This window comes from Fukomys damarensis, unplaced genomic scaffold, assembly GCF_012274545.1.
Source record: "Fukomys damarensis isolate Sample0158 unplaced genomic scaffold, DMR_v1.0_HiC HiC_scaffold_17, whole genome shotgun sequence".
Lineage (NCBI taxonomy): Eukaryota > Metazoa > Chordata > Mammalia > Rodentia > Bathyergidae > Fukomys > Fukomys damarensis.
The window spans coordinates 32,610,492-32,633,748 of NW_022900929.1; the positions used below are offsets into that span (position 1 = coordinate 32,610,492).

General features: G+C 50.8%; 1 protein-coding gene across 4 annotated transcripts in view; it reads left to right on the forward strand.

Moving 5' to 3' along the window:
- Window positions 1-23,257, forward strand: part of Frmd5 (FERM domain containing 5) — a 43,854-nt gene that overhangs the window by 15,167 nt on the left and 5,430 nt on the right. For 2 of the 4 annotated variants that reach the window (XM_033764941.1, XM_010624858.3), the window contains exons 4-13: window positions 828-925; window positions 3,035-3,158; window positions 5,786-5,873; window positions 13,589-13,677; window positions 15,775-15,861; window positions 16,425-16,488; window positions 17,113-17,204; window positions 19,795-19,869; window positions 20,412-20,480; window positions 21,494-21,600. In XM_033764941.1, coding sequence (XP_033620832.1) covers window positions 828-925; window positions 3,035-3,158; window positions 5,786-5,873; window positions 13,589-13,677; window positions 15,775-15,861; window positions 16,425-16,488; window positions 17,113-17,204; window positions 19,795-19,869; window positions 20,412-20,480; window positions 21,494-21,600 — 893 coding nt within the window. The remainder of the gene's footprint in view (window positions 1-827; window positions 926-3,034; window positions 3,159-5,785; window positions 5,874-13,588; window positions 13,678-15,774; window positions 15,862-16,424; window positions 16,489-17,112; window positions 17,205-19,794; window positions 19,870-20,411; window positions 20,481-21,493; window positions 21,601-23,257) is intronic. The other 2 variants (XM_033764942.1, XM_033764943.1) reach the window with 1 other exon arrangement.

The following is a 23,257-nucleotide window of genomic DNA, read 5'->3' on the forward strand; positions in this document are numbered from 1 at the left end:
AAAAAAAAAAAAAAAAAAAATGCAGGGACTAAGACCAAGTTCGTGGATCCAACAGTGCTGAACTGGAATCCAGGCTGTGCCACTTAGTCATGTGTCCACGAGAGAATCACAAGAGCCCCGGCTTTATCTGCAAACATGGGCATAATGATAGTGCTGTCTCCCAGGTTTATAAGCGATTACATGGAGTCTCCAGTGTAAAATGTGTAACAGAGACTGGTGGGCAGGAAGTGCTTCCCGCCTCCACCCTGCCTCCACGTGAGGTGAGCTCTCCGTACTTGAGGAAATGCTGGCCCCAGGTTTCTGGTGACTTTTTCGTGCTCTCTTCACCAGTGCCTTTTCTTAGACATCGTCCCGACCTGGACAGGTCTGGTTGGCTTCTGCCGCGGTTGCACGCTATTTCCATTTACGGACAGGCTCCTTGTGAGAGCTGAGGCCACACTAGCCCAAGGGCCACTTCCTTCCACTGCTGTTCTACTCCAGAGGCCAAGGCAGCAGGCGTGCAGGCTGCCCTGATGGTACTGGACAGACTGGGCCAGTTCCTTCCAGACCCGGGCGCTGGGGCCACTGCTTTTACCCGGAAGCGCCATTTCTGTTTTGAGCTCCAGAAGGAAACTGACAAGTTGCTTTTGAATTGAACCTCAAATCAGTTCCAAGCAAAACATACTACAAAGAGTCTCCCTGGAAATGGGAACGGTATTTGTTCTACAGTATGTTTTGAGAGTTTTTTCTTTTAAATGACAAATATTTTGATAGTGTTACATTACATATTTATTTCTTTAAAATAACCCAAGAAATCCTTTCTAGCGTCCCCTCTGTCTTCTCTGCAGGTATCTGGTCTTCCTACAAATCAAAAGGGATCTCTATCATGGCCGCCTCCTCTGTAAAACATCAGATGCTGCCTTGTTAGCAGCTTATATCCTTCAAGGTAATGACTTTTGACAAGACAAATTTGCTTTTTATGCTAAGTGCCGATTATATCATTTCAGTGACCACAGATGACTACTTCTTAGGTCTAAGCAATATCTAACTTGAAGCAGAGTCCACGCCAAAGGATCTTTCTCTAGACTCCCTAGGGCTAGAAAGCACCAAGCACTCCATTGTCAGTCTTATCTGAGTCCTCATCACCAGCCCCTCAAAGTCCTCCTGACTCTGTGTGGGATTTGCCCTGTGCCACCGACACTGCAGAGAGTAATTGAAGTCAATTTTGTCCCAGCCTCTCATGCTAATCTCCAAGCTGTGAAGAGTGTGGCATTCTGTTATCTATGTCAGAGACTATCAGAGTGCTTACTCGGGGGTGTGAAAACTTTCAGAGTCACAAGCACAGCTCCTAACGTACCAGTAAGGGAGAGGTGCACCTTACACGGCTGATGCCCAGATTGACTTTTTCCTCACAAGGCAGTAAAGAGAGACGCACACCTTTCACATATCTCCTCCTCCTCTCATCAAATGCTGAGATTGCTTCAGTGCCACTTCCTAAACGTCTTAGTCCTTACCTGAAACTTTCATTACCACTGGAGTGTTCTGGGCTAACGCACTAAAATCATGAAGTTTTTATCAGAGAATCTAAACTGATATATTCGGGAATCTGTGAATTCCCACCTTTGTGAAGCGAAACTGTTTGCCAATAAGAAAGGAAGGTCCTTTTGGCAGGAAAAAAATATCACAACTGTGTTAAGAATATGAAACTCAGTCTTCTGAGACTCTTATTTTAAAAATTAACAAAATGGGAAATTTGGCTGGTGCTTGATAGTTTTAAGGTCCCAAAAGATGCCCCTTTTCTTTTGAAAGAGAAAGCCTGAGGCTGGGAATTTAGCTCAGTGGTTCTACTGCCTGCCTTGCAAGTGCAAGAACCCAAGTTCAATCCCCGGTACAAAAAAAAGAGGAAGCCTGGCCTGATGTAACTGCAACTTTAAACTCTAGTCCTCCGTTCAGTTTTGCCCCAATATCCACATTAAATTCTTCTCATTTTTTTTCTTTAAATAAATATTTGGTGTTTCAACATTGATGTTTTCCAGTTGGTGCTTTCTAAATAAAATAAAAATAAATAACTCCAAGGTTCAAACTTACCCAAAATTTCAGGGGAAGGGTTTAGTCTCTTGCTAAACAATAAAAATTCTCACATAATTTAGATGGCATCCTAAGTAAATATGTAATTTTTTTAAAAAGCACAAGCCACAAGCCTTTATCCTGAGAAGAGGGCATGCTCTCCTCCTGACATTTACTCCTGCCTCATCTGAGGCTCTGTGGCTCCCCAGGAAGGACAAAGCACCTGGGGCTGCCTCCTCTCTCACTCCCAGCCGGTCCCCTGCACAGCTCTTCACAGGGGAAACTGGCTGCTGACTTGCAATACACCATGGCCCACAGCCCTCCCCGAGGCCCTGATCCGAGACCCCCAGCTGTTAGGGGTGAGCCCCCTCTGTGAATGGCTGAGAAGTCAGCCTCAGACCCTGGTGCTCCTGGACTCAGCGACAGTGACTGGGTATAGCAGTCTTCCAAGTCTGGGTCGCTGGCAGGCTCCAGGCCCCCATTCGGCCTTCAGTGAATGTTAAAATGTATTCATCGGGACTAATTCGGACAGAAGGTGGAGTTCTTTTAGATCATGGCTCATTTATCAACTTGCTTTGTCCCTGCTAAAATGCTCACGGTCAGATTTAGATTTTTGATAGGACTCAGGCCCTGGAGGTTCTGTCTTCCGGGTGACACTCACTGCTTCCTCCTGCCACATAGGTCATTGTTCCTGGCCCTGGTCTCAGGATTGAGCTTGAGGACCACAGTGCAGGCTTCTGCTCTTTTATTGCAAATTTGTTTGTGGTGACCTCAGCACATAAGTCAGCTCTTCTGGCTCATGGTTTAGATTTGAACATCAACCCAGTGAGCACACCTGGGAGGACAAAGGAGGATGTGCTCCGTGGGCCGTGTCCTCCCTGACCCTGACGCTGCTGTGGATGCTGCTCAGTGTGTCCCTCTTGTGTCACTTGGCCAGTGGTGATTTACCTGTCTCCACAACTGTTTTATTCTGCCTTATTTTTGAAAGCGGAGATTGGAGATTATGACCCAGGAAAACATCCTGAAGGCTACAGTTCCAAGTTCCAGTTTTTTCCTAAACATTCAGAGAAGCTGGAAAGGAAAATTGCTGAAATTCACAAGACAGAACTCAGGTGCGTGACGGTCGCTTCGTGCCCAGGACCCTGAGCTACCTCCCCGTGCTCATACAGTCGCTGACAGGCGTGATGTCCCTGGCTGCCTGACCCTGTACCCTGCCCACAGAGGTGCGCACCCCAGCCCTGTGAGCTCACTCGCAGGAAGGATGGTTAAGGCCGCAGTGCACAGCGAGAAGTTGTATTGCAGGGAAAACAGGGGCTGGCCCTTCAGAGATGTTTGCTTCACTAAGATAAATAGTGAAGCAGGTGGACTAGGGAGAAGGAAAGGAAAGACATCACAGACAAACAGAGGTCAAGGGTGTAGCTCAGTGACAGAGCACTTGGCCAGCATGCAAGGAGCTCTGGGTTCAACCCCAGCACAGAGGGAGAGCGGAGAGTCCTGGAGATGTATCTCACCAGTAGAATACTCATTTAGCGTGGGTAAACCCCTAGGTTTAATCCCCAGCACGACAAAAACAGGGAGAGAGAAAGAGAAAGAAAGAAAAGCCAAGCAGGGACATAACAAATGGCAGGCATCTGTATCAGTCTGTCGGGCGGAGGTGGCTTCCGGTCAAATGCACTGCACAGGGCTGGCTGGCCCCAACCTGAGGTGCAGGTACCCCGAAAGCACAATGGTTTGGGAACTGTGGCTTCAGCACCACACGCCTACCTGGAGTTCCTGACCCTGCACCAAGGGGCACAGAGGAGAGGTGGCTTCAAGCAGGGAGGCTCTTCTTCCCCAGCTTCTTAGTTTGCCCAAAATGTGCAGGGAACCATGGAGCAGCACGCATGTGGCCACATGAAGCCGGCCGTCCATGGACACAGAACCAGGATGCACCCTGTCACCTCCCTAGAGCACAGCCACCCCGCCCGCTCTACCTGGTATGGCGGCCACAGGTGCCTACAGTGGTTATAAAAAACCATGATGTCATCATTTTATTCCTTTTTTAATCTTTGGGAAGAGCTGTATATTTACTGTTCTAAGGAAGGCCTGCACTCAGATGGGGCTGTTTATAATACTGAACTTAAATTAGTCCCCTCCCCCAAAATAAAAGCCATCAGGAAGACGCAAAGGTTTTACGAGTGTGGCCCAAAACCAGCTCAGCCTTTGGAAATGTCCTGACCATCACTGGGCAGGACAGGTCTCTGACTACAGGGGAGTGGGGGCCCCACCAGATTGGAATCCTGGGTGCTTATCCTCCTCTTCCAGAACAGCAAAGCAGGCCCCACAGGTCCCTCCTGGCGTCCTGAGGAAACAGTGACCCCTTGTGGCAAGGATCAGAATAAATATGGACCTGTACAGGATCTCCTGGTTCAAAGCCGTCTACCACACACCTGTAATCCCAGCACACAGGAGGCTGAGGGAGGAGGATCACTGGGAGTTTCAGGCCAGCCTGGGCTACATAATGCAACCATGTCTCCAAAAGGGGGGAAAAAACAATGGGGTGGTGCCCCAGAACTGTCAAAAGTGTTTTAGACATCACAGTAGTGGGGCAGTTCTCCTAGCTCAAAGCGGGTGTTCCCCTAAGAAATGCTCGCTTTGATGGCCCTGGAGACTTGGGCAGTCTTCAGGAGGAACTGAGCCCATAGGGCCTGCCACCCTCCAACAGGGCTCCTGGAGTAGACACTGGAGCTCTAGCCCCAGGGCTGTGCCTCTCCCTGCCTCACAGCATTCTCAGGACCTCCCCAGGTCTGGGACTCGCTGGCAGATCTCACAGCTTTACCTTCAATGTGGGAAAGCTTGTCTGTGTCTCCTGTCTTGACTCTGAGGGCCCAGGCTGTGTGCTTCTCCTGGCACAGAGGCTGGCATGTGATTGAGGTCATTTCAGAGGACACAAAAGAGTTGGGCCTGCTTTGCTGTTGGTGCTCTTGTCTCCCTGCCATGTCTTTGGGGGCAGATGATAAAGTTAGAAATTAGCAGTTTCTGATCCTGCCGAGAGCTGGCACAGCTGCTGACCTCTCAGCCTGCCTGCCCTTCTTGCAGCAAATAACCGCACATCTGCAGAGCTCATCCACTTTCCAGGGCTTTGCACCCTGAAACCCAGCGGCAACAGTGTCCACGTCTGCCACTGCCACCACTGAGGCAGCCGGGAAGGCCAGGCAATGGCCTCTCAGATGGCTGGGCCGGCTTCTCCTTGCCCTCAGTGCCCTCACTCCCTTAGGGTCAAGGAGCAGGGCAGGAAGCACCAGCAAGGCGTCCTGGCCCCTTCTTGCATTCTAGTCTCTGTTAGATCACAGAAAAGATGTCGTACATTGTGTTTGTTCCAGAGTTGAGAATTATGAAGCATTACAAAATTAGTATTTCAGACTTGTTTAAAAGCATGATATCTAACAGTGCCAGGCCCTGCATGCTCCTGTGACTGGTCCCGGAGCTGAGGAGCACCTGTGCTGTAGCAAGCTGTACTCCCCAGTGTGCTGCAGTACCCCCTGCTCCCTGTTGCACACACTTAGCCTTGGTGATTCCTTCTTGGCCTCATTCTGAAGTCTTGTGGACTCTGACCCTAGACTTGAGGCTCTGTAGCTGGTATTCGAACCCAGTAGGAAGCACACCCTGGAGAAGTAGAGGTGTGTGGCCCTTAATAAAGTTTGCCTCGGGGGACTGCTGGGAATGCAAAGATGTAAAATCATCCTTTTCTTTATTCCAGCGGTCAAACACCAGCAACATCAGAGCTGAACTTCTTAAGAAAAGCGCAGACGTTGGAGACCTATGGAGTAGATCCTCACCCCTGTAAGGTGAGCGTCTGAGAGGAGCCAGGGCGCAGGCCACAGCGCCCAGTGGATGAGGGAATGTCTCTTCCAGTGCTGGACACCAGAGGAAATGTCTCACATTGAGAACCTCTATGTTGTATAACTTTGTGGTACCATATCAGGGTCAGAGGGTCCAAGGTGAAGTCGTGTAAATAACAAATCCCAAAACCAGGGTCCACTTTGGCAGCTATGGGTAATTTTGTGGAAATGAAGAGGAATGTGGAGGGCACCCCACAGAGAATGAGCGGAGAACACTTGAAAACTGCCCACCCTCCCCACCTGTGATCTAGTCTGCCCTCCCGTGTATCTAGCATTAGCAACCCTGGTCACTGCCAAGCAGCGAAGACCACAGCCTCTCCCTGGATCCCTAGCCACATCCCTCCCTGCATCTCCTGTCCCTGTTGCTTCCCACCTCACCCCCACCCCTGGAATCGGGGACCAAACTCGGGACCTTGCGCTTGCCAGTCAGGTGCTGGCGCCACTGAGCTAAACCTCCGGCCCCCACCCCTGTTGCTTTGATACCTTTAGTCTCTGCCTTAGTTTTTCGCGTTCCTTTCTTTCCTTCCACTACTGGAGAGGATATACTGCTGCAAGTAAAACCCACCATCCACCTGATCTGAAGGAGACCCAGCCGGGAGCTGGGCAACGCCAACTTCCATCTGATAGGTGAGGGGACACCGCCAGTTTCAGGGAAGCATTTAAAGAATGGTGTGTTCTTTTCCTGGGGCTGCTGTAACAGTATCTGACTGGGGGGCTTCAACAGCACAGACTTGTTGTCTCTGATCTGGAGGCTGGGAGTTGATGGCAAGCTGCCAGCAGGTTGGGTGGCTTCTGAGGCCCTGAGAAGAGGATCTGTCCCCTCCCTGGGTCTCCACACTGTCTTCCCTGTGTTCTTATCTGTGTGCAAACTGTACCACTTATAAGGACACCAGCTGTGTTGGAGGAGGGCCCACACTAGTGACCGCAGTTTAACTTCATTAAAGTTAATATAACCTCTATAAAGAGCCTGTTTCCAAATAAGGTTGCATTCAGAGTGACTGGGAATTAAGACTTTGGCATGTGAATTTGGCAGGGGCACAATTTGAGCTGTAATAAATAGAATAAAAATTAAGGAGCACAGTGATGTGGGATTTGCTCCCACATCTCCTTTGGCATGTAGATGAGCTAACCATGATTTGGCCTTGCTAGGATTTACCATGAGCTTTGAGAACATGCTGCATTCAGAGACCCTGCTCATCTTCCCTACCCCACAGCTTCCTGCCCACCAGCGCAGTCTGCTACCAGATAAGCCCTAGAATTTGGAGCCAGAAATGCCGGAAAGTTTCTACCAAGGAATTAACACATCAATACTTACAAATAAGCAAGCTTCCTAAATAATGTCCCCCAAACAAGTAATTTGAACCACTCCACCAACTGCTGACACTCCTGGGAGTAAAGAGAGTGAAGACAGTTTTGGGGGCAGCTAGCCCTGCCCTGTAGCCCTGGTCTCCACTTACTTGGGCCTTCTTCTGAGGCTTCTGAGTTTTGCTTTCCTTGCTAGTGATTAAGCACAAGTGGGTGTTCAATAACTGCTCCCATAACTAAGGGTGCCAGCTCAGCTCTTTGGGTCCAGACCTGCCCAGCCCCCTTGAGGCCACACATACAGAAAGGGGAAGAGGCTCTGGGCAGGGCTGACAGCTCACATGGATGGGCAGGCAGTGATTTGAGTGTGACAACCCACTGAGGTAGTTAGGGTTCTCTCTGCTATTCCTGCGAGTGTCTGGAAACCAAGTGTTGGGGCAGCCAGCCTGGTATCCATCCCAGATCCACATGTACCCCAGAACTGTGGGCTCCCGACTCAGCCATGACTGGTGAGCTTGCCCATCGCTGGGCACAGGGAGCTGGAGAAGAAGCAGCCTTTGTGCCCTGTGTGTGGGCCAGGCTATGTGGGCCAGCATCACCCCAGCCTGAGGGCAGTGTGTGGCCCACTTTCCACAGCAGGCCCCATGGGGTTCTTCCTTCCTGTGTTTCTCACCGGATCCTCAGCCAGCCTTGGGGGTCGATGTTATACTCCCTGGTTTATAAATGAGAAGGCCCTGGGTGCCAGGCACAAGTTGCTTCCTGTGGGTATGTGTCCTACATAGGACCATGCTCCCAAGGAGACACCCTGGGGAGAAGGTGAGAGCAGTCCACTCTGTGTTCCCGGACCTCTCCTCACTCACAGCCCAAGCAGGCAGAGCAGTGAGGGAGCCTTTCCTCTTATCACTAAGCAGACTCACTTCGGTGATGTGCCACCAAGTGCTCTCCTTAATGTTGCTACAGTGCATTCAGTGTAATAAATACTGATGCTTTCTGTTAACAGAGAGACAGTTACTGGGCCCAGAGAATCTGGGCTGCATGACCCTAGGGAGAACAGAGGAGGAGGAGGAATCACTCTGATAATTAAATGAGAGTAGAACAACTCTTCAGCTGGGCTGTGTTCTCCTGGGCTGATTAAGAAGCTGCAGCCTGTCCTCGTGCTGACAATTTCTTTCTGCCCAGAGTGTCCTTACCTGGTCCCAGAACCGAGAGGAGGAATTCGGCAAACCCAGTAGGAGCAACTGAATGCTCCCAACTCCCTACTTGCACGAGACTGTCCAGAGCTCTGCCTGACTTTCAGCCCCCCAGGTTCTTCCATGCGGCTCTGGAGGAGAGAGGAGACCCAGTGCTGGTCTGTCTCCTGGCCCTGATAACTCCTGCCCACTCAGGAGCTGCCGTCCTTCCACACTGGCAGTGACACTGGTTATCTGCCCTGATTTCCTGCCACCTGTGCTATGGCCAACTGATGGGCTGCCCTGTTCAGGTTCAAGGAGTAGTTATCCCATCACCAGCCTTTTTTTGGTACCAGGGATCGAACTCTGGACCTTGTGCTTGTGAGGCCGGTGTGGTGCCACTGAGCTTAATCCCCGACCCTGCACCAACCAGCTTTTTTATTTAAGTCACACCATTGGAAGCCTGCATGCGCCTGGCACTTCATACATGATCTTATGTATGATCTGTACCACGCCACTACCCAGAAGATACTCTTGTCCTCCTCTGAGCCTTTGAAGGTGCAGACGGTAAAGGCCGTGAGAGGTGAGCTGACACCTGCAGTCCGCAGTCACTGATGCGGACAGTGTTGAGTCACAGCCACAGGCTCAGGCTCTCAGGGCTATGCTTTTGCAGTTATCACTCATGGCCTTGCTTCCGGAGAGAGGGCATTTATTCAAGAACTAAGTTTGGCTTGCTGCCAGTTTGATACAGAGAAAGCATAGACCGATAAGTTTTCTGGAGTCGTCATATAAAATTTAGCCTAGGTTCACCAACACGCCTGCTTTGTACAGACCAGGGGGAAATTGGTTTCAGCAGAATCGAGGTTAGATCACAAAAATAAAATTGCACTATTTGACCCTCTGCCCTTAGAGTAAAACCATTACTTTCATCATTCGGCCCCCTAGTCTCCTTTCTAGATAAGAGCCCTGTCAGGTGTGGTAGCACTTGGGAGGCTGAAACAGGATGATCACTGTGCATTCAAGGCCAGCCTGGGCTACATAGCAAGACTCTGTCTCAAAAAAACAAACAAAAAAGAGCCCCTTGCACCAACTTGACAAGTTGCCCCTGACTTCAGGGCGAAGCTTAGGAATAGGACAGGGAGGATGAGGCAACTCTTCCACCTTCAGGGAGCCCCTCTTGGCTATGGTGTAGGGAGGGCTGCAGACTCACTGCTGAAATGAAGAACTTGACCTAAGCTTCGCAGACGGCAAGCTTCCACCAAAAACTTCATTTCTGAGTTGTCACAGGGTCACACCACTTCCTCCCCTTCATTTCCATTTTGTTTCTCCTGGCCATGTATTTGGAAAGGGTGATTTTCAGGACCACTTGAGGTTCCCAACAACAAGCTCTTTCAGAAATGAGCACACGGAATCATTTCCTGTGCTTTCAAGTCTGCTAGAAGCTTCAGCCTCCGAGACTGAACCAGCTGCATCATGCCCCAGAAAGGACACAAGACAACTGAGAGACCTGCCCTGCGAGAGTGCCATGGTCCCAAACCGCAGGAGATGGAAGCACTGTTTGTATCTGGAAGAGGAAACGTGGGGACTGGGCAGAGGTGGCCAGAGGTTCCTGCTTCTAAGAACCAGTCAGTGCTTTGGTCCCCAGAACCCCTTTTCTGAGCAGAGCAGTGACCCTGGGAGTCCCTGTGACGGTGCTGGGTTTGATGGTGAGTTCCATGTGATCCTGTGGGAGATCCCCTCTCCAAGAACAATGCTGCCAGTCTCCACAATGAGGTGCCAGGAGTCCTCTAAAACCAGGTAGCAGTAACTCTCCAGGTATACGCTAATGCCTGGTTTTACAGATGAGGAAACTGAGGTTTGGAGAAGTTAGGTAAGTCACAGGGCATAGTAAGAAACAAGAGATGGGACCCTAAGTCCAAACAGAAGCTCCTTCCACAGAGGTGAAAATGTCAGAACTTTTTCTTAACTCACAACTGGAGAAGTGAACCAGATGCTTCCTACTCTTGCTGGATGTAGAGGGAGGCTGTGCTCTCCCTGTAACCCTGTCCAGACCTGTGTTTATTCCACCCCAGGAGGATGGGAAAGGAACAGGGGCAAAGACAGATCCCCACTTGGTATGATGGAAGGAAGGCCTAAAGAACATGTGACCCCTACACCTGCCACTGTCCATCCTCACCGTCACACAGCCTGTCACCTTGTACACAGGCCCCAGAGCGGGCTCACCACAGGAATGGCGTGTTAGAAGAAACTGGGAAATCCAGCAGTGTCAGAGTGGACCCTGCTCATTTCCATATGGGTACAGATGAGAGATTTCTCCATGACTCCAGGTCCGCCTGTCCTCACTGCTGAGCTCCACAGGCCACAGCCAAGCAGCCGGCATTCTGCTGCCGTTGGATCCATGACCCCTCCAAGTTCTGGGGTCTTTCTGGGGTCTTGCTCTAGCCCCCACCTGCATCTGTAGGTATGTGCAGCGGTTTGGAGAACTACCTCTTCATGTGAGACTGGGCTGCGATTACGGAGGTGCCACTGTTACTTATCGGAGTGCTGTGCTGTCTCACTAGGCTTGATTCCCAGTTCATCCCATTCCAGCTGCTCCCCTCAACTGCAGTCCTGCCTTCACCACCCTGAGGTGTTTGGATGATGCACCCAGCCCTGCTCTTTCCTCTGCTTTGGCCAGAGGGAGGCCAAGACCTGGACGACTCAAAGGTCTCACCGAGGTCACAGCTTCCGGTCCCTCCTCCTGCACTCACTTCAGCTTCCTAATCAGCAAACCTTCGTGGCACTGTAACGCTGACTTCTCCTGTCTTATTCTCCCATCTCACCCTCATTTCCTAACTAGCACAATTCAAATCTGTCAGCGTCAGGGAAAAAATGCTAGAATGTTAGGTCTTTTTATACAAAGGATTTGTAGTAAGTTCAACAAACTTGGCAGCTATAACATTAACACACCCATCAATGTTACTGAGACCCTACCGGGCGTAACTTATGATAGAGGTAAGACAAATCCTGATTTTATGAAACCTGGGGAAATTAAGGGACTTGTCCTTGGTCACACAGTATATGACACAGCCAGACCGGACCCTCCAGGGCCCAGGGTACTGAGGCCGTCTGCGGAAGCCCTTCTCCCTGCCCCTGCCTGCATGAGCAAGCAGGGAACAGCAGAGGGAGGGTCTCCTGTACCCTGCCTCCTCCCTTTCCCCACCCTGCCAGATGCACTTCCACAGGCCCAGCCCCTCCATCCTTCCAGCGTTCTTTCCAGGGTTCTCCTGTCTGAGAGAGCACTACAAAGTGGCCTCCCCACCCCGCTTGTCTGTGCACCCGTCACCGTGGCTTACAGATGTCCTTCTGCCCTGGCCCGCTGTCGTGTCCACTCAGTCTGATGAACACTGCCCCACAGCCCTGTTCTGGGCTGTCACGGGTGCAGTTGTCTCCATCCTGGAACCTGTCTCTTGTCTTTCTAAGCCTACAGTTTTAGGACTTCCTTGGGTCTGGCCTGACAGTGTGCAGAAATCCTCCCAGGCCCACCTCTGTCTGAGGCGGTCTGACTCCCTCACCTGCCTCTCCTGGCCTTTCCGCCCAAAGCCCACCCTGCCCTGCCCCACACCTCTGCCAAGCCTGCCAGCCTAGTCCTGGGACCTCCTGGCAGGAACAGTGTTTGTGTGCAGTGCCTGGCACTCAGATATTAATAGCTACCACCTGACAATAATGACGGGCCCGGGGCCCAGACCTGTGGCTTCATAGCTTCTCCATCCCAGTTATTTTTAAGTGTTCTGTTGTGCCTGTGGGTTGTATGACACTGAGGTTGCAGCCAAGCATCTGGATCTCAGATCTTAACAGACCCTGAGGAAAGGACAGTGATAACCAGACATTAATCAGAATGTTTACAAAATAGACTTCATTTCATTCCCTGAACCCAGGGGGTCTTACAAACCTGACTCCAAGAGGCAGCTCTGAGGCAAACCTGCATTGTTCCCTGAGGGAGGCCCATGGGCATAGGGCCAGTCAGGCTGAGAACCCATGCCTATGTGCAAGGAAGGTGTGGGGACCAGGACAGAGGTACCTGTGTTCACAGCACCATGAGCTACAGCCTGGAAGCCTCCCTGGTGCAGCTGACCGACTTCGCAGCAGCTCTTTGGCCTTCCCCATCACTGCTCAGATGTGGAAATTCTGTCCCCAACACCCCAGAGGCAGCCCCTGAGCGGGCATGTGCTGTAATCTGTCCCTACATTCTGGGGCCCATCCCCCCACTTGTAAAAACTGTGGCCTCTTTTCTGGGTTTCTCTCCTGCCTGGCTCAGCAGAGCCCTGGGGGCCAGGACGCCCTCTCTGCCGCTCCCTGCACCTCAGTGGAGCCTGTCCCCTCGGCCACCTGCTGCTTATGTCCTCACCTCCTTAAGGAAGCCGGGTGTCAGAGGACCCTTGCTATAATAACCATCACCAGGGTCAGAGGACACTCTTTAATAACAGCTTATCATAAAGTTTACCCTTTCAGAGTGCGCGTCGGTGGGTTTTAGTATATTCACAGGTACGTGCAACCATCACTGCTAATTCTAAAACATTTTCATGACCCGGAAAAGCTCCATGCCCAGTAGCAGTCACTACTGCCCACCTCTCTCCCCCGTGCTGTCTCTGTGGATTCGCCTGTTCTGGACATTACCTATCAACAGCATTGTTCGGCGTGTCTGGTAACCGGTTTTCACCTGGCAGTGTCCGTCCCCTTACTGCTGACCGATACCCTGTCGCAGTGTCGCACCTTCTTGTGCACTTATCTTTTGGTGGACACTGTCCACGGCAAGGTGGACTGGCCTTCTTCCCTCCGTGGCTGCTGTAAGTGGGTGTGCCCGAGTGTGAGCAGACACACGTTTTCAGTCCTCCGGGGCACACACAGGGAGCGGAGTCACGATTACAAGTGTCAGCCCTGTATGGTAACGTGAAGACCCTCCAGGCCGCTGTGCAGTGACTTGACGCTGGAGTCCCACCAGCAACGCATGAGGTTGGTGTTGTTGTCATGTGACCTGAGGATCAGGGCTTGGGGCGCAGGAAGTGTTCTGCCTGCTGTCACACAGCTAGGGAGTGAAAAGGCGTGACTGCCCTGCACTGTGTGACCTGCCTCCCTTGTACACAGCCAGGTGCCGCACCCTGTCCCCTCTGTGCCCACATCATCCCGATGAGAAGTCTCTCTGTGTTGCAGGATGTGTCAGGAAATGCTGCATTTCTGGCCTTCACTCCTTTTGGGTTCGTTGTTCTTCAAGGAAACAAGAGGGTCCATTTCATTAAATGGTGAGCATCTTCATTTCCAAAACAGGCACTTTATCCCAAAGAACTGGGTGGGGCTGCGGTTCCTGTGTCCTTTGTAATTAGGAATTATGGTTTGGAGCAAGCACTAGGCAGAGGTTGGGTTGAGAATGGTGCCTGATGAAGGTAGCAGTCTCTTCCTAACCATTTTATTATCCCAAAATGGTGTCCCCGAGAGCCAATAGCCGCCCCAGAGGGAGTGTCGAGGTCTGGTTTCCGGGGAATCCCCCCACCCACCCCACTGGAACCCATATTAGGGAAGCAAAGTTCCCAGAACAGCTGAGTCCTCAGGGCCATCACCTGCCAAGGGCCGTGGCCAGGCATCTTCGAAGTTGGCCCAGCCCCTTCCCTACTCTTCTGACCATGAGCGGCTCACACACAGGGGTCCCTGCACCTGCCACACTGCAGAGCTCCCTCCTCAGACTCACACCCATGGTGGCTCAGACACTGCCGCCTCACTCCCGCCCTCTCCCCACTCCCACTCTGGTGGGTAAGAGCCTGCCTTCACTGCAGTGACAACTTCTTTTGCTTGCCTTTTTTTTCCTCCCTGTTTTTGCTTGAGTTCTGTTCTGCTGCATGGCTGGGCATAGGCTCCAGTTTGCGGACTGACATTTAAATATCCTAGAAATGCTGGCTGACCTGCACATCCGTCCGCCTCACCAGAACACTTTTCGTATTCTCAGCCCTTGATTTCTTCCTTCTGGGGCCTCCACCTGTCATGTCAAAGCTGGTGACTTCCCTCCGTTTGGGAAGTCTGCTTAGTGCCTTTACTTCTCCAGCAGCTCTGTGAGGAGGCTGAGTACAGCACTGCTTCTTGGTAAACTCTCTCCCTGGATGCTGCAGACCTCTCTCCTCCGCTGCCTTCTTTGGCTCCCACTGAGCTGACAAGCAGAACCCAGCTGCCTTTACAACCCAGACCATTCTTGTGAAGAATGACAATAAAATGACCAACCATGTGCTATAACAATTGCTCCTCAGACTTCCAGAGCTGGGTTCCCCTCACAAGGCAGCTGCTGCCATGGCACTGCCTTAGCAACCTGTTTTGGAGGCTTCCCAGGCCACATCACTCTGCTCCCTGGGTGAACACACGAAGGCTTGTGTTCTCCTGGCCAACAAACTCCTTTTCAGAAAAAGATAAGCAGGATCTGGCCACCATTCTCTTCAAGTGGGTCATTTTCTGCCTGGACACATCAAGGCTATGTGACAGTCCTTAGAGGGTACTCAGGCCCACGTTGGGTGGCATGATTAGCTTAGCGAGACAGAAGTAGGGTGCACCTGCTGCAGACCCTTGCAATCCCTAAGTTAACTTACTCTAGAAACCCCACCACTCCCCTACCTCCCCAGGCCTATTTCTTCTTCAGGAAGTCTCTTCTTCACCAGTCTCAACCTTATAATAGCTCTAAGCCAAGCCTCACTTCCAAAAGAAAACTTATGTTTCTCTCTGATTTTGGAGCCTCGGTGATCTGTGTGCTTGCCTACATATTAACTACTGGACATTTATTGTATTCTGCATGAATATGAGTTTGATGATTGGTCGAGGAGTCGAACAGGAAGGGAAGACCATATATGGCTTGACTTATCTCAGAAGCTAAGTAGTCAGAAGCTGTGAACTGTCATCCCGACCTAACTGTGATTTCCAAAACCACAAAGAAAAGTGGTTTTCTTGTCCCATGCATTTTGCCCAGCAGTAAATTTGGTACATGGTTACTGCCTTTCTATTACTTAGCAGGGTATCGAGGATCCTCCCCAGAAACTATAAAGAATCATCAAGGGAGGCAGAGAGGAGCGATCAGACCTCCCTGCAGATCTCAGCTGGCCAGAAAACTAAGAATTCCCACAAGAGGGTTGTGCTGCTGTTGAGGGCAGCCATGCTGGGCAGATAGGGGAGCTGAGGGGTGGCAGACTCTGCGGCCTGCTTCTCTGGCTCCTAGGGGCGTCCACTGTGGGCTGCAATCACTTCCTCCCACGTTGTAAATGTCACCTAGGCTGAAAACAGTGCATGGAGGTGAGGTCTGGGTTGGGCCATGTACAGTAACCCTGTCACTTCTGATTTGTGTCTGTCCCTCGGGTGACGTACCCCAGGATCCTGTTTGCCTCTTTTACTGCAGCCATTCACTGGGCTGGTGGCTTCAAGGATTTTTCTACAATAACCCCTAAGCCCCTTTCCTGGTCAGTACGCTGCATGACTGTTCATGTAATCTGTTCTCTCTTTGGTATGTTGCCCCTCCCTGAGATTGTTTGACATCTGTCTGCATTAAACTGCATTTTCCATCCAGTGGCAGTCACCTCAAAGACTCCGCTCCCTCAGAGCCTGGTTGCATTGTACTTCATTATTTGGTGTATCTTGAACTTTGGCCTCATCAGCTACCTGTGGCATCTTACATCTGACAGTCCCATCCAGATAATGCACCTGTGTTATGAACCAAACCCTGAAATGACCCCAAACACTACCTAGACTCACTTCCCATGCAAATGTCTCCCTTCTACAGCGAGCCTGAAACCCTCCTATCACCCTATAACTATAGTATGATTAACCAGAGCACTGTGGATTGAACTGTTCCAACAACTGTTCTCTAAGGCTACTGCGCTGTCTTGTTTCGGTTCTAATTTTGGCTACAATTGTGTCTGTGCCTGGAGCCCCTTCCAGTTGGGGTGGGCTGTGCATCTGTAAGACTTACCCTGTGAGCAAGAAGCCTACAGTGAGGTAATAGGTGCTCTCTTTGTGCTTCTAGGAACGAGGTGACCAAGCTGAAATTTGAAGGAAAGACTTTCTATTTATATGTAAGTCAGAAAGAGGTGAGTGCTGGCTTCCTTCTCTTCAGGGAGGACTAGGGCACTGCAGCAGCTCCTGGTGGCCAGAACCAAGACTGAGGGGTCCAGGTAGAGCTCAGCCACAACCAGTTCAAGATCAAGAGGTGAGAGAGGAAGTGGTGGAAGGTCCCATGTTGATGACACCCAGAGGTTCACCTAGAGACTGGCCCTACCTCTAGAACTGTAGTCCAAAGTCAGATTCTTTGTTGGGCATGGTAGAGCACACCTGTGATTCCAGCACTCAGAAGGCTGAGGCAGAAAGATCACCACATGTTCAAGACCAGCCTGAACTACATACGAGACCCTGTCTGAAAAAACAAAAACAAAACAACAAAAAACTCAAAAGTCAGATACTTTTTCTTCCATATGGAAATTCTAGATGCAAGTGCCACTTCTCACCAAGGGTTCTCCTGGTCTAGCCAGTGCCACCCAAGTCTTAGTCTGGCTGGACTGGTCAAGAGAAAGGTGAGGCCCCAGCAGCTCCTTCCCTTCCCTCCAGCTGATCCACTGCTACACGGGGCCTCCAGCAGCGCCAGGGCTCTGGTCCTAGGCTGCTTCTCCTTCACTTCTTCAACCACACTCAGCCATTTCTATGTGGAATTTTTACAGGAAAAGAAAATTATTCTCACATATTTTGCTCCAACTCCAGAAGCCTGCAAACACCTCTGGAAATGCGGAATCGAGAACCAAGCCTTCTACAAGTAAGTGGCCACAGGGGATGGGCAGCAGCTGTCCAGGGCAAAGTCACAGAAGCTGCTTTTAGAGGACATGCAAACCTTGAGAAAATCTTGGAAAGGAGAAAAAGACAGGGGATGATGGAGCTGGCTTCCTAGTAAACCCCAGTCCACTTTCTGGCTCTTTGGACCCCCAAAACCAAGCTCTGGGGGTGCATTTCTGCTAAGCTGCCCAGGGGCCAGCCTTGATACATCCTTCAAACAGTCCCTGGTGGCAGAGAAATTCTGGTCTTTTGGGGGGTAAGTCTTGGGCCAGAAAATGCCAGTAGTGTCTGATTTGAATCAAGGTGTCCTGGAAAGCATTCAGAACCTTAGAAGGTATAAAATACAGCAGTTCCTCAACAGACCAGGTACAACCCACAGCAGCACCCTGGTCCAAAGCCAAGCCCTAGGCTTGGACAGACTTGGGTCTGCCGTCAGTGCCAGCCCCTCCCGGTGTGTTACCACCAAAGGTGTTGCCAGTAGCAAGCCAAGTGCCAGGAGCTTGGGTAGTGTGGCTGGAGGTGGGCAGAGGCTTGACTGATACTGAGAAGTCAGGTTTGGGGCAGAGGCAAAATTTGCATACGACAGATTCATGAAGTACAAGAGGCTTCCATGTTCGGTTTTCTTTGTTTAAGAAAGGGGTTATAAAAGCATTTAGGGAGGCCAGGATTTAGCTCAGAGACACCATGCCTGCCTCTCAAGCACAATGTCATGAGTTTGATCTGGTACCAAAAAAAATCACTAGGGAACAAAATGGTCCATAGCGAAACTGGGATGAGGTCAAGTAAAATTCTTCACTAAACCTCTTGGTCTTGTTTGAAACATAAAATAATGGTTTATGTGTTAGTAAGATTTTTCTTGCTGGGTGTGGTGGGAGGCTGAGGAAGGAGGACCATCCTGGACAGCTTACCAAGACACTATCTCAAAAATAAAAAAAAATTAAAGGGCTGTGGATGTAGCTCAGCAGTAAAGTGCTTGTCTAGTATTCATGAGACCCTGGATGCAATCCCCATAGTGGAAGAGGAAACAGTTCATTTCTTAAGACAAGCAAGACAGACAGGTCCACCTTCCATGAGTTGGATTGTGGAGAGATCAGATTTTCCCCGACTGGCACCATGCTCCTCTCTGGAACAGACTCTACTACCAGCTGGCTGCTCCAGACTCCCAGCCATGGACCCGGGTTGTTTTTTGGGCAGGTGCACTTGACACCAGCTTCAAGGGTAAATGACAGCCTACATTCATTCTGACCTGAGTGGCTTTCTTCCAGAGAGACTGTAGCATGGTCACATCTCCCTCCTGCTCAGTCTCTGCTGTCCAGAGAAAGCCAATGAAATATTTTCTCTTACTGCCACCTCCCTTTTGCCTTTGAGGACAAAGCCTGGGTTTGGTCAGTTACATGCAGCTGTAGAAAGTAGCTTGAGATACAAACCCCTGCTGTGAGGCAACACCCTGGAGGTGGGGGCCCTGTGGTCTCCACAGCAGACAGGAGCTGGCTCCATACTGAGCTCCCCTGTCCTGGAGACAGTACATTTGCCTCTGCTAAAATGGACTAACACACCGGGAAACAATCTCTCTGTCTCTGCCTTTTCGTGCCTCCAGCACCTTTTATTTATGGCCTTTATTTTTCCATCTGCATCATGGGAACAGAAGTTTGCTTCCAAATCTGTCACCAGACTCAGTTTCCGAGTCTTTGCGAGAGCACCCAGCCCTGCTGGTACCCATACAGGAAACTGAGGCTTCCCATGTTCCATTGCTTCCAATGGCCTCCTTCATATCTAAAGGTCAAAAGCTTCTCGCCTGGGTCAGAACCCTAGTGACACTGATCCTTTGGTAGCAGCTATTCTGACCTTGTCTCCAGTCCTTCCTTTGTCTTCGTGCCTTGAAGGGTCCTCAATCTGACTTTAGAATATGCTCAGGCAAAGGGCCAGTAGACTGGGTCCAGACAGCAGGGGCCGGTGTCTCCTAGGAGCTGTTCTGGGATTTCCAGGGACAGCTTCCTAAATACTCACTTCCCACTCAGGGAAAAAAATTCAGACCCCACTCAGTCCATGACTGGATCAGTCCGTGGTTGCAGGTGAGCCCCGACTTGGGAGATCTCTCTGCTCAAGCTTCCCAGATAGGACACTGGCATCAAATACTAGGACTGGAAAGGACCCCTAAAGTCAAGTAGTCCCAGCCTCATCATTTATAGAGAAGACTGAAACCAAGAGACGCCACATGCTAATAAATGGCCTGGCTGAGAACACATGGATGGTGTTCTGTTACTCCCCTGACCATAGGCCTTAGCGTCCATTCTCTCAGTCCCCCTGGTCAGTCCCCAAGCAAGGGTCTTCTTGGGGACCCTTCACTGTCCTGACATTACAGTGGGCTTCCAGGTGACTGTCCCAAGCACTAAAACAGGAGGGCAGCTGGCCACGTGCAGTCTCACCCTAAGTGAGTCAGAGACGACCATGGGCTACAAAGAGCCTTCTTGACGTTTCCTAAGCAGTCTTTGAAAGGAGCAGATATTCTGCCTTGACGGCAGATGCAGGGTTGGGTGCAGACCATTGGTCATACTGACCTTGTCTTGCTGCAGGCTGGAGAAGTCAAGCCAAGTCCGCACAGTGTCCAGCAGCAATTTATTCTTTAAAGGGAGCCGGTTCCGATACAGGTAAATAGTGACAGTAAGTAACCATCATGGACCTATTTTCAGACTTCTCTGAAGAACAGTCACTAAGTGGGCCTCATCCTGGAGGGCAAAGAAATGGGAACTCTCAGAAAAGCTGGAGCTTCCCACCCAATTCTTCCATCTTGCTATTTCTTTCCTTCCCTACAGCTGTCTGTTGGTAGGGTTTTGTATGTACCTCTTTTCCTCTTTCCCTTACAAAAGTACCAAAATCCTAACAATTCTTTTCATGTCCGACTGTGTAAAGGGTTTTGGTTTGGGGGCTGTTATTTGAAACATGTTGGGCAGGGAAGCGTCATACCTAAATGAGAATGGAGGGTCCCAGAGACTGCCCTAAGATAACTCATGCCCCTTTAGAATTCTTTACCCAAGCAAGCAAGCCTTTCTGAGTGACCTCAGCACTGGGGAAGGGGTGAACCAAAGAGGCTATTTCCTGACTTGGCCACAGCCTCCGAGATCTTGGAGAGGAGCCCAGTCCTGGAACACTGACTCATTTTTACTGCTTGTTTTTATTATACTACGTACAGTGGCCGAGTTGCAAAGGAAGTAATGGAATCAAGTGCCAAGATCAAACGGGAGCCCCCAGAAATACACAGGTAGGCCACGAGAGGCTTCACGAAAAGTCAGCTCCAGCTCCAGCTCTGACCCCAGAATTGCAAAAGATCTAGCAATTTCAGTTCTGTAACTACCAGAAGATCCAGGAGTAGGGTAGGTAAAGAAACCTGTCTCTGCTGGCAGTGTGAGGAGAGGTCTTTGATGTGTAACAGTAACAGAAGGCAGGCAAGCCCTCAGCAGACAGTGCACCAGCCCCAGGTACTTGGGCCTGTAGCAGACATGCTCAGAATGTGGCCTTCCTCCGGTCAGTGATTCCTTTCTGCCTCCCACATCTCCACACTGACCAAATCCCACGGAGGATGTGACAAAGTAGCAGTATTCACTGTAACATCCCCATGCCTCATGCGTATACATGTAAGTCACGCACTCCCAGAAGCCTGCCTGCTGGAACCTGGTAAGGCTGAGAAAGAACGAGACTGGCCAAGAAGGCTCAGGTCTGCTGAGCGGCCTCTGCCTTGGAATGAGAGCTTTACTGACCACCCTCTGTTCACACTGCCCCACTCCGCAGCCTCCGCTGGAAGTCAGGGCAGGTGGCCGGGATCCAGCTGTAGACAGGTTCAGGAGTTCTGCTCATTCTGGAGCTCTACTCCCTGACGGTCCTGCCCCAGACCAGTGACACTGTTGCCACACTTAGAGGTCCAGACAGAAGCCAGGCATGCACCTGTCATCCCGGTGCTCTGGGAGGCTGAAGGAGAAGGATCACAAATTCAAGCCCAGCCTGGGCAACTTGTCCAAAAATTTAAAAACAATTTTAGAAAGGGCTAGAGATATGTCTCAGTACAAAGCCTATGGGGTTCCATCCCCAGTACCACAAAAAAAAATGTTATGTCTGGGATATGAGGAGGTGAAGGTTTGAATCTCTTACTGGGATGCAGGAACCAAAAGCAAAGAAAGTACTAAAGATTTAAAAAGAAAAAGAAAAAAAGGACACAGACAATACAGCCAACTGTTCCTGGTGCCCTGAGTGACCTGGGCTGTTTTCCTCTCACCTCAGAGCAGGGATGGTGCCCAGCCGGAGCTGCCCCTCCATCACCCATGGCCCTCGGCTAAGCAGTGTCCCCAGGACCCGCAGAAGAGCTGTCCACATCTCCATCATGGAAGGTGAGCCCAAGCACCTGGGGACGGAGCTGGGTCCTCCTCAGGAGCCAGATGTTAATGTACATTAGGGACAAGAACAAGTCTATGGCGGAAAGAGCCCAGTGTGAAGTGTAAGCGTTGCCCCTCTGGGCCCAGGACTGGGCGAGCTGAGGAGACTGCGTTAGTCCTGCACGTGGGGATCTGCAGAGTTCTACACAGTCTTAAGTGGCTTCCAAAAAGGAGGCTCTGCATGGGGGCTAGGGCCACGAACGAGAACCTCGGGCTCCCGTAGCTGCTACCACCTTGTCCTTTGGCTGGAGAAATTGGTCTCATCTCTTCCCACCCTGCTCGCTCGCAGGCAGAAGGGGCTCCAGGAAGGCAGGGATTGCATGCACCATTGCTGACCTGCATGCCCTGTGCCGGCAGATCACTTCACCCTTGGGCCTGTAGCAGACATGCTCAGAATGTGGCCCTCGTCCGGTCAGGTGTAGAGTTCACTGCTTTCCTTTTCAAAGATGGTGTTTTTTATAAGACTTCTTGGAAGCTATCACACTGCAGAAAGGAGCAGGACTGCTTCAGACTCCTCCGCTGGGATTGGGGGGTGGGGACTGGGAAGGGAGGCCCTCTGCCTTTCCTGTGTGAATCTTGTCACTGAAAATGGGAACTGCTGTGCGTGGTGCACACCTGTGACTCCAGCACTTGTGAGGCTGAGCCAGGAGTTCAAGGCCAGCCTGGGTAACATAGGGAGACTCTAGTTTTTTTGTTTTCTTTTGTTTTGTTTTTTTTATACTGGGGCTCGAACTCAGTACCTTGCACTTGCGAGGCACGCAGCGGCACCACTGAGCTAAATCCCCGGCCCCAGGAGACCCTATCTTAACCCTTCACTTCACAAAAAAAGAAAATTAAAACTGTTCAGACCAGGAAAGATATTGTTCTGCTGTCCTCTGCAAGGATCTCTGGTGAGCTTTAGGGTTTGACTTTGTGTTGCTGTGCACGTCACGTGAGTACTCATGTCTTGCCAACAGCACAAACCTCCAAATGTCTACAACATGAGGGGCCTGGCTAGACAACCACCACTGAGTTTTAATCATTTCTTGAGCATTTTAGTTGTTCCGTTTATAAAACAGGGCTATCTTCCTTGCCTAACTCAGGTGTGGCAAGAAAACTAATACACGCAAATTACTTTTTTTTTCTCATTGAGTTTACTGGTACATTTTAGGTATACAGTACAGTTACATTCACAAATTACTTTTCTTTGTTTTGAGACGAGTCTGTTGTCCAGGCTGACCTCAAACTCATGAGCCCAGGTAATCCTGCCTCAGCCTCCTGAGCAGCAGGGACTACAGGCAATGGGCTGCCACCCTGGCTCTGTGAAGCACTTTATTGCACTCCTCGGGCAGGCGGAAAGTGGGTGCTGACTGCCCTGGGCCGAAGTCCTTGATGGAGCTGGGATGGGAGCTCTGCTGCACCCGTGCTGAGGCACCCTGCCGCCCGCTGGGATGCCCTGACCGAGGGATCTGACACAGCTCCTGTGCCTCCTCCCTCTCATCAGCCCTCTCCCTGGGGTGTACTTCTCTTTTGAGGAAACTTCTCCTCTCTTTGTGGCCCTCTTCTCATCCATCCCGAAGCAGAAGCCAGTAGGTCACTCTGGAGGCTTCTCCGGAAAGCTGGACGGCTGTCT